Consider the following 11,065-nt stretch of genomic DNA (forward strand, 5'->3'; position numbering starts at 1 on the left):
AGCTGACCTTGATGCTTACGAAGTGCTTGGGGAGATTTAAAATCCCAGTTGGTATTAGTAATATAGCTTCCAGCATGTGGGCTCTGCCCTCTCTCCGGAAGATTCATTTGGGCCAGTTTGGCCCTTGAATCATATTTAGACAGCTCATTACTTCTTCAAAGCATAGGAAAAACATTCATTAATCCTCAGAAGTGGTCTGTGAAGTATGTTATTACAATTATTCCTCATTCGTCCTCTTTGAGATAGGCCTCATCTAGGAGGAAGAAACTTTGTCGGAGCCTCTCCACGCCTTTTTTTTGGGCGGGGGGAGGGGGGGAAGTGGGGGGGGAAGGTGGTCCCTGGTGACGATGGCAAGGATGGCCAGTGAGGCTTGTTTCTTTGTCCCCGGAGGGGAGAAGCCTTCTTGGCATTCTGCAGGCTGTACGCTGCGGCTGTGCAGAAACCGAACAAGGGAAAAGCCCAACAAAATTTGTCAGGGTCCTTTCATCATTTCACCCATCAAAGTAGAAAGAAAAGTTCCCTCCCCTTCCCCATCTTGGACTTCGAAGCCTGCCGAGGACTAGAAGGTGCAAGAAAAGGGAGGCTTGTAACAAGGCAAACGAGCAAGGAAATCTGTCCATGGCATCAGTGGGGGGAAGGACACTTTGTATTTGATTGGTTACTCTTAGCTTGACAGAAACTCAGCACATTTCCAAGTTGGCAGTTTCTTCTCAAGCTGGGACGTGGTGTTTAGGAAGCGGTGGAGGGGGACTGAAAAACTAGAAAAATAACAACATGGGTTTAAATGTTGAGGGTTCACTACTAATTCAATCTGATTCACAGTTTACCAGCACCTGAAAGGCATGCCATGGAATGCATTACTCAAGTCTGAACATACCTGCAACAGGTCTGGTAGTCAATAATGGAATATAATTATTGCACGCCACTTAGACAGGCATTATTGCATTGAGTTTTGCAGAGCTTCAAAACTGAAATGATGTTCTGTTTAGAGAGAGATGTGTATACTGCACAGCTTCATGCCTTTCAGTCCATTTCAACCTCTTTCCAATGCTATGTCATGGAAGGGTTGAGCACCAGTTCGACAGCAGGTTAACTGGAGCATCTACATAGCCATCAGAGATGCCAGGATACATCATGCTGTTTTCAAAGCAACAGGCATGTGTCAAGCTTTATATTTTGCACATGGTACATCTAAGCATACTCATACCATACTCAAAGATTGCAAAAACCCCACTCAACCCAGTTGTGCTCCAAGACGAGAGTTTTTATAACTGCAAACCTGAGTTACTACTAAAGCACTCTGGGGAGGTCTTTAAAGATTAATATTTCTGAGGGAAGGATCTGCTACAGTGCTAAATGTAATACATTTTCCAAGGAATTTTTTGAAAAATACTTCATTAAATGTAACTTAAAGTGTACTGATAGTATGCTCAGCCTGTAATAAGAAAGCCCTTCTAAAGTAAGATCTCAATTAATATGAAATTACAAAACGCACTTGTTCTTCCCTTCCTCCTTGGTTTCTAACTGCCGTCTCAAAATACCTACAGAATAATTTACACTGCCTTAACTGGAATCCTCAAAGCATCAATAGAAAACTATCTACGTAAAAATATACATAAAACTGATTTTACTGCCATCTAGTGTTAAAAGTCATTTTCATAGATAAGAAAAAAAACAAAAGTGAAGTGGGCACAAACCACGTTTTATTACAGCAATCCAGTAATCTGTAAGATTTGTAGATACAAAAAGCAGCTCTTGGTAACAAGTTTTTTCAAAATCAGGGCTGGTGGCATGTCCCTGAAGCAGTGGTTTCCCCCCTCATGGGGTACACTTGTATGCAAGATCTCTGATGCTACTGGCAACCATGGGAAACAAACTTTCTACAAGTAGAAAAGTCCTGTTGACTGGGGAGGGAACAGCATGGTACTGTCTATAGAGCATCACTTTGTCAGTATTGTTGCCTAGGGACCATCAAAGTTTTAGGCCTTTAACATTCTGCAGAAGTCAGGTTTGTAAAACTATCTGATGGGTACTGCTGCAAGTCATAATATTAAAAAGTCAGTTTTTTGGGGTGTGTTTTTATTTACTTATTTTACATAAACTGCCACTGAATATACATTTCAGGTAGTTTCCCCAGAATCAGGTGAAGACTAAAGGCCAAAATCAGCAGTGAAGCAACATTTATGCTACTTGAAGTGATTGGTATATTCACTACTATGGCCAATTCTAAGTGAAGGTGTAAAGCCTATGTTTAAATTGGATTCCTTTAGAGGATCACCATGAATAATTCACAGAAGAACAGGGAATATGCTACCAATATGGACAGTAATCAATACCTTTTTCCCAAGACTATTTCAACCGAACTATCTTACTGTCAGTTATTTTGAGATGCGTGGTATCATACGATACTAAAGATCTTCATGGTCAATTTCTTTTCACTGAAACAGAGCATATCCTTTCAGATTCTCCCTAATTTCACTGGAGTTTTGGTATTGCAAGGGGATAGATTCAGGCTCATTTTGCACATGGTACATCTAAGCATACTCATACCATACTCAGGCAAGACAGGATGCCATCCTATCCTCTTGACTATTCTGGCAACTGTGATTGTAAGGGAAAGGGAAGGAGGGAATCCTAAATGTTGTTAAGATCTTCATGAGAATTTTAGCCACAGGCTTTCCATTAAACTACAGCAGGAAGGCGACTACCTGACATACTAAGAAGTCTGGATAAACTGAACTGGAGCTTTCCTAGGTGTTAGTACTGAGATGCTACACTTTAATACTCCTCACGTCATGCACAGAACTGAAAATGTACTGTAGAAATATACAGCCCTATTTGTTTATGTGCGAAATGAGAACAAATGACTGAAAAAGGCCAGAGACAAAAAAGAAACACTGTATCCAAGGAGACACTTGTTGTGATGTTGGCTTAGCCAAGTGATCCTTTAATCAAAAGTTGATTTTGGAATTATGAAGAGTAAAACCTTTAGGAAAACAGGGTTGTTTCACATGATAAGATAGCTTGTTTGGGAACTGCTGAAGTGAAGATTTCAATTTGACACCCAGCTCTGAATACAAAAAAATATTTGATCTCATTACTCCTAGGAGTTGGTTACTCCCTCTGACAAAAATGAAGGATACAAAGAGGGTTTTATTTAGAACAGTTAAATCATTCAGGGTCGGCTATTGCCAAAAGAGAATGAGAAAAATCTTTGCTTCACCTATGTGAGCCTTAAGAACAAATGAAAACAAGTGGCAGATATGACCATTAAAACATAAGAAAAAGGTAGGTTTTCCAGTTGGTTTGGCAAACAGAGCCCTATACAACTGCAAAATTAAATACCTGTTTGCAGGGCATATTATGAATTTCAAACATGAAAAGAGTTCTGCTTTTGAAAATCTTATGTACTCAGAAATGCATCACCGCCGGCTGGTGCTGATGCTGTAACAGTACGGTGTTGTGGCTGTCCATGGAAGATGGTAAATACAATCATCGCCATTATTAAATCATGAGCTCTTAATTACTTTACAATTTTATTCCTTTTTTATGCAACTTAAGAGTTCTTCTTTATCCATTTGGTATCCGCTCTTCTTCCACTGGTCCCTTAACTGTTGTAAGATTATCCCAACTTCTTTTCCAGAAATCCCTATTTTCATCAAATCATGGCCAGAGACAGGAAAGGAAGGGACAGACCATTGTTGCATTTCTTTTAGAAGATGCTCCTCTCCTTGGTACTTTAAAAGTTCACAGATTTTGGAATTTGTATCAGGTTGCCTAGACTTAAAAAAAAAGAAATATATTATGAAATGTTAAAGGTCAGCTTAATCTCAGTGTCTGTTCAACAACATATATCATGGTTCGTGCCATTCTGACAGCCTGCAAGGACTGGATAAGCACAGAAACTGAAATACAGAACTTGCACATACAAATACCTCCATTTTGTTGAGCCCAGACAGCCCAGTTCATTAGCTTTTCCGAATAGCTAAGTAATGGCAGATCCTTTGCAAGAGCTATTCAACTACCCAATATTAGCCAGTATTAGAGAAGAAATGGGTTGGAGGCTAGGGATCTATTCAGAAAATAGTGAAGAAAGTGATATTGGCTCTCTCAGGGGAGTCTTTTATTATTTCTTTGGAGATCTTGGCAGATTCTTGTAGGCTTCCTAAATCTCATAGGACACCACTTGCTATTATTTCCAGCAGCCAACTGGTAGGAAACCTGTTACCTTTTCTGGTGGAAGAGGACTTCACAGTGATTCATAACCCTGTTACCTCCAGCCTTGAGTACTGCAGTGCACTCAACTACACTTGAAAACCACTCAAACTTCAATAATGGCAAAATGTGGCCGGTCAACTACTTAGGGAACATGTACTCGTGCTCAGAATATGGCATTACCTTTAAATGCATTTTGTTCCTAGCTGAAGGAGTTGAATCCAAGCTGAACTGAACTGTAAATCTTTTATAGTTTGAGTCCCATGAAATCTACTTCTTTTCTCATATTTCAACACAGAAGAGGCCAACTGGGACAATCCTAGTCATGCTGACAATATCTAAACGTATTTGCAAGGAATATATGCACAACCTTGACTCAGGCTTTTGTTCCAGCAGTTTAGTTCAACATTTTCAAACCTAGGTATCAGTCTCATAAAATCCAGAAAGTAACCACTACCCTTGGAGATTAGACAGTTGAGAAATAATAGAAACAAAGCTGCTTCTTGGTAGGTGCCTAAAACTCTAATTTAGGGACCCATTCCTTTGCACAAAATTAAGAAATACTGGCTTTCGTTCCTAATTTTTAGGAAGCAAATATGGGATATTGATACCCAGTAACCTGCAGATATGCTGATGCAGGGGTTCTTCACAGTGCAAACAATGCAACTATAATTGTAAAACCTATACAAAACTTCCCACCCCCCCACAAACCTCAAAGAAAGGCACAAATATCATGATCCTTATTTGGAACTGTGAGGTAGCTATGCACCAAGGTCACAAAACACATCGGTGACATGGCTGGGAGAATCCAAGTCTCCTAATTACAGTAAAATCTGTTATCCGGCCCTAGTGGGGAATTGGGGGTGCTGGTTACCTGAGGCGGCGGATGTGGTTATGGTTGCATGCAGAGCGGTGGCAGCACAGGGTGGCGGGTGGCAGCTGTGTGCTAGCTCCCCCCCACCCTGCAGGAGGCAAGGTAGTGCAGCTGTGTGCATCCTGCCGCTTTCAGCAGTGCAGCAGGATGCAAAGTTGTGCAGCATGGCATCGAAATTCCAGTTACTAAGGTATTCCGGTTGGTGAAGTACCGGATAACAGATTTTACTGTGCATCTTTCATTCTCTCCTCTGGACCCTGTTGCATCTTTATAAAAGCAAGGGCTTTATGTTTAATATGCAAGCTAGACTATTAAACAAACTTAATACTATGTTTAATATACATTACTTACATCTATAATAAAGCTTTGATATGGCTTAAGTGGCTCCAGACTGTCCACTTCTTTGATTAAGTCCTTCCTGTGCTTCACTATAAAGAGGCCAAGATTCTTCTCTTCTTTTGAGATTTTTAGCCTCAGATCAAGTTTCATGACATCATCCTGCACCTTGAACAGTGATGTTAGAATGGTCATTGGTTTTGGAAAGAGATTCTGAACATTTTTACTGACTTTGTCAAATTCCTCTAAACTTCCATTAACAGGAAATCCTAAGGGGACACACAGAGAAAGAAACACAAAAGTATTAGAAGAACTGGCAAGTCAACAGAAGAAATGTCTAATCAAATACTTAGTAAACATTTAGAATATTGTTACTGTTTTAATACAGTGTTGTTTGGGTACTTGTGTGTTTTACAATTTTTATGCCACAAACATCCTTACTGTACTTTACCTATATATGGGGCAATGTCAAGCTCGTACATAAGTCGGACCAAATGATTTACGTGGTTTCCAGTAAGCAACTTCTTCAGCTCTACCCAAATCCTCTCGCCTGATATTCTAGCCAAACCTTTGGCGTTTGTCTTGATTGCTTCCAGTGTATTAGTTTCATGCTCACCAGGTTTCTCAGCTATCTTTCCGTAAAACCTACAAAACAAAAATTCTAAACATAACTGCCTTCTCAGATCTATTACCACTGTCCAGTTAATGTACCCCAGTACAACTTGAACATGCGAAACCTGTAGCTGCTAAAAAACCTTAGGTTGGATGCATTACATCTGCTCCTATTTTTCACTGAACAGAGAAAACCGGAAACCAATCTCACACAGCTCTTTATTTGCAGGACCTATCTGAGGACAAAGCGGTATTTGATATTAGACTTTGCATCACACAGGCACTTGAGTAAACACAGATGTAGTTTGTTATTTAAAATACAATGTCCTCAAGATAATTTTGTTTGAGACTGTAACTATAAATGTTATTTGTTTCTTTATTTACAAATGCAGAAACACATTACCTGAAATATCTCAAGATTCGCAAGTAGTCTTCTTGTATCCTCTGGTTCGCGTCTCCTACAAATCGAATTTTCCTGTTTTTTAAGTCCTTATACCCACTGAAATAATCATAAAGGGTGCCATCCAAACCTGTTACAGAAAACAATATTTTTGAAGGCATGCTTGGTAAAAGTAAAGCAATTCATAATTTAGCTAATTGATGACAGACATGAAAAAACTTTTTGGAAATTATTTTAAAGCTGGTTAGAGAAGTGAAATGTTCTGGTCAGATAATATGCAATTAGATTTGCCTTCTAAACTCGCAGATCTCCCTTGATATTTGGACAAATCCAATTCAGTCAACAGAACTGCCAAGAAAAAATGGAAAAGCGCTGGGGAAAGGCTCAGAAACACTGAATTTAACGTAGTCATTAAAAAGTTTTGTTTTTGTTTTTTTTTTGGAAGAAGCTACCTAAAAACATAGAGTTGATGGTAAGATCCCTCCTCTCGGCATCTTTCTCCCAGTCAGTGGTGAATTCCACCTCTGCATGTCGTCCATCGGTGACTACATCAATTCTGAGCGTCGTGATTTCAAAGTTCTGCTCATGGACCTGTAATTCAAACATTTTGTTATTTTATTTTCGACCCAGTAGTGAACAGGAATCAATATAAAAAAAGCTGAATGTTTCTTTGGGAGCCTTGGGGAACTAAGCTGTTCTGCAGATACCCAGGATGGACATAACTATTTATTACAGAACTGGGAATTACAGAATCGGGAACCACAACTTCCAGTGCCTTTAAACAAGTTCTCACTTAAAAACTTAGTCAAGCTTGTATTGAGAGCTTATGTATTTGTTTGGAAAACAAAAAACAAATAGGTATACAAAAATAGAAGGAAATAACTGCAGTACAGGCAGCCCTCAGACTTACACGGTTCCTGAAAACTGCATCTTAAGTTGAAATGTTATAACTCAGAACCAATTTTCTCATAAGAAACGTTATAAATGGGGGATTGATTCCTGAACCAAGGCCTAGTACCCTGTTTTCACTAAAAATACCCCAGAATTTTGTACTCAATCAATTATAGATGAGCAATGTAGCTACATTAATGTATTTATATTGTAAATAGCAATCTCATTGATTTGGAAGGACTTCTTGAAAGGCTCTTGGTTGGACTTTTTGAAGGGTTCTTGGCTGGAGTCTTCTCAGGAGTCTTGTCTGCTTTCTTAAAGAAAGTGTCCAAGGAAGTTTGGACAGATGTTCTCCAGGGAGATGAGCGACACAGCAAACTTGTTTGCTGGCATGGCATCGCATCCGATCAAGTGTTGCAAAGTTAAAACTGATGTCATAAAGTTGAAACAGGGTATCAATTTATAAAGTTGGAAGTGTGAAACGTTGTAACCTGAAACGTTGTAAGTCAAGACTGCCTGTAGTATTTTACTTATGGGCAAACTATCAGCTTACCACTAGATATGACCAGTACTGGGAGTGACATGCCTAGAAGTGTACACTTCTGGAGTCTAACGGATCTTTTCCATCTAACCACTGCAAATGTAAATGACTCATGAACCTGGTTCATTCTTACCCTGGCAGTAATGGTTCCGTGCTTTTCTCCTTTGTTATTGATCATACGCATGCCAGCAGACTGGAATATTTTCTTCATCTCAGCTGGTGTAGCAGTGGTGGCGAAGTCCACATCTTCTGGTTTCACTCCATTTAGTAAATCCCTCACTGCACCGCCTGCTATTCTTAATTCATACTTCTCTTTTTCAAATAACTCTGGCAGAAAGAAACATATGAAGACCTTTTTTACCCTCTAAAAACATAATGTTAATTAACTCAGCTGTTCTGAAGATTTGGTTCACATATACAACAACAGATTTTCAACCATGTCTATATTTAATGCTAATCTCATAACATGCACAAAAAACATGTAAATCTACCTATGCACATTTCCACAACAGCTGGCCACCGAACTGGCTGCATCCAAGTACACTTTTTCCTAAACAGGACACTGCATATAAGCTTACTTGTAAATCAGGGTCAGGATACAAGATGCATGCAAAACAATGGGCGCATCTACAAGTGCATTAACACGCTTTAGTTAATGCACATTAAATCTAATACCTCCAAGCTCCTACACATACAGGGCTTGCTAAGCACCTGGCACCACATCCCACACCACACATAAAAATCCCCTGTATTGTGAGGTACTAGGAAAATGCGTATTAGCCTGTCTTGTTGCACATTAACTAAAGAGCATGCTTTTTAAGGTGACGCTTAATGCATATTAGCCTATTTTAATGAACATCAAGTAAAAAGCCTGTTTTTTTAACTGATGCTTTAATGTGATTTAAAATAGGCTAATGCACTTTACAGTGCACATGCAGATGCACCCAACGTTTTGATTAGATAAAAAAAGTGCAACCATATAAGGCTTGTGAAATCATTCAAGAAGCACATACAGTAATGCAGTTATACTTGTTGGACGTTGCTAGCATTTGAGAAGCAATGCTAAGGAACTCACATTTTGAAATCCTACTCAACAAGGTAGTTTAATAGTGAAAGGAAAGTAAAAAAAAGCACAGAGCATGTAACACAAGGAAGTATTGAAGTTTCTACAAAATTGCCAACTTGGGAGAGTGAATCTTTAAATTGCTTCACAGCCAAATATAAGAGTATATCCTCCTAACTTGACACGAGAATGCGTCTCAGAATAAAAAAGAGCGCATGTTGATTTAGATACTTTTTTTAGATTTAAATTTTAAAATATACATATTCTCAAAAAAAAAAAAATGTAAAATCAAGAATTTTGAGGAGTAAGACTTCCTTAGCAGTTAGTTACTCATTAGACCCAGAAAGGAAAGTGAATTACACAGACAAGCACACAAAAGGAGCAAGTTTCACTGCCCAAGCTAGAAGAAATGCAAACAAGGACACAACATGCATGGGGAAGGTGAGGGTGAATCAGGTATTTGAAGTTTCCAGTTTTAATCATGAAAAGCATTTCTGTTATATTAAATCCTTTTTCCTTCAGTGTCTCCATAAGCATATTTTTAGTTAAGACAAAATTTCAGTGACTGTATCATTTTTGGCTGTCCTTGACCCCAAAGTTGGCATGGTTAATATACTGTGTAAAGCAAGAGCCATTAGGAGGAAGATATGAAAATATTATTTAAATTGTTTTATACAATAAATACTGAAGTGGGTTCCTGGAGCATCTTATTCTAAGACGTCAGAGCTAACCTAAACTCAGCAGAAATGCCATTTATTTACAGGGCTAATATCAACTTTGCTTTTAAACAGTCCTAGGCAAAAGGGAACTAAAAAGAAATGGGACTCCATGCGTGTATCTCTCCCTCTCCAGGTGCACTGATTTTTCATATCAAACTCATTTTTCCTATAAAATTTGCTGATTTTTCACATCAAATCTGTTCAGTATTCAAGTAAAGAGGTTTGTTTCCAACTGGCACTACCAACAAACACCCTGGGCTCCCGCTGCTCTTTACCTCAGGCATCAGCACCTGTAACAGGCTCTGCAGGTCAAGCTGCAACCTTACCCATTCAACCCCCTCATTTTCAGGCTAGTGACTCGGTGACTGGTGAATTCAGTACCAATGTCATACTGACAAATGTCGAGACTGGTAAGCTGAAGACAAAAGAAGTGTTCCCAAGGTGCAACCAAACTGGCCAAGGTCAAGTGAGTGTCATGATGGGCCAAGGTCAAAAGAAACCTGCCTATGAAGGTCTCAAAGTGAATTCGGGCAGGTACGTGTTGAAAAGACACCGTTTTGCTTGCAGACCGACTGAGCATAACTACGATGCTTGAAGCAAGATCTGATGAACAGATCCCAACAACACTGCTTCTTTTTATTTTAAGAAAGTCACTTTTCTTTTTTTGCAAAAGGCCCGACATCCCCACAGCAGCAATACCTAGTCCTTCCATTCAGGCCCGCGAACTAACCGCAATTTACAAAGATTGGCAACGATCGGATTCTTCCGCCCTTGCAACCTCATCCCAATTTGGCCCAAACGATGTTTCTCCGGCTGCTAATCGGCGCAAGCGGTCCGGACATCAAGCGGGGGCAAACCTTGCCCGACATTACTGACGTGTAGGGTGACAGCACGGACCTCTCGCACCTCCAAGCCGTGCCGCCCGCGCCCAGACAAACGCGGTCGCCGGCCCCGGGGTTGACCGGGCCGAACGCATCGGGAGCCTGCCGGCCCTCACCTGCCACGCTCCTCAGCCCCGGCGTGAAGAGGGACTGGAAATCTGGCGACTCAAACTTCATGGCGGTGACGCGCGACCCTCGCGTGGCCACCCGGCTCCCGGCCGCAGGAAGGAGGCCCAGAGCCCGGCCCCGGTGCCGGGAAAGCAACCGACTCCACATCTAGAGAGGGGGAAGACAACGGGCACGTTACCGACCCCCGAATGCCGCTTCAGCCCACAAGCGACCCCCGCCCGCCTGGGGCTGCGAGGCCTCAGCATCCCACCCAGGGGCCGCCTCTAGCAAGGGAAAAATTAAACTGAAAAGAAAAATGTCCCAAGTTTTTAAGCTGCGCAGCGCGGGGAGGCCCCGACGGGGGGAGGCGGGGGGAAGGGACCGCTCCCCACAAGGCCTCTCCCGCGGCCTGGCTGCCGCCGCGG

General features: G+C 40.9%; 1 protein-coding gene across 2 annotated transcripts; it reads right to left on the bottom strand.

Moving 5' to 3' along the window:
* Positions 1-2,090: 2,090 nt before the first annotated feature.
* TRNT1 (tRNA nucleotidyl transferase 1) lies at positions 2,091-10,867 on the bottom strand. 2 transcript variants are annotated; one of them, XM_019536609.1, is made up of 7 exons: positions 10,649-10,823; positions 8,003-8,196; positions 6,890-7,028; positions 6,441-6,567; positions 5,877-6,070; positions 5,441-5,694; positions 2,091-3,782 (listed from the first exon to the last, which is right to left on the bottom strand). In XM_019536609.1, the coding sequence occupies exons 1-7, from the start codon at positions 10,806-10,808 to the stop codon at positions 3,537-3,539; spliced, it is 1,314 nt and encodes a 437-aa protein (XP_019392154.1). In that variant the 5' UTR covers positions 10,809-10,823; the 3' UTR covers positions 2,091-3,536. The 2 variants fall into 2 exon arrangements, with proteins under 2 accessions (XP_019392154.1, XP_019392155.1); XM_019536610.1 differs by having other exon boundaries at positions 3,710-3,777; positions 10,649-10,867.
* Positions 10,868-11,065: the final 198 nt, after the last annotated feature.

This window comes from Crocodylus porosus, unplaced genomic scaffold (genome assembly GCF_001723895.1).
Source record: "Crocodylus porosus isolate Cpor-Errol unplaced genomic scaffold, CroPor_comp1, whole genome shotgun sequence".
Classification (NCBI taxonomy): domain Eukaryota; kingdom Metazoa; phylum Chordata; order Crocodylia; family Crocodylidae; genus Crocodylus; species Crocodylus porosus.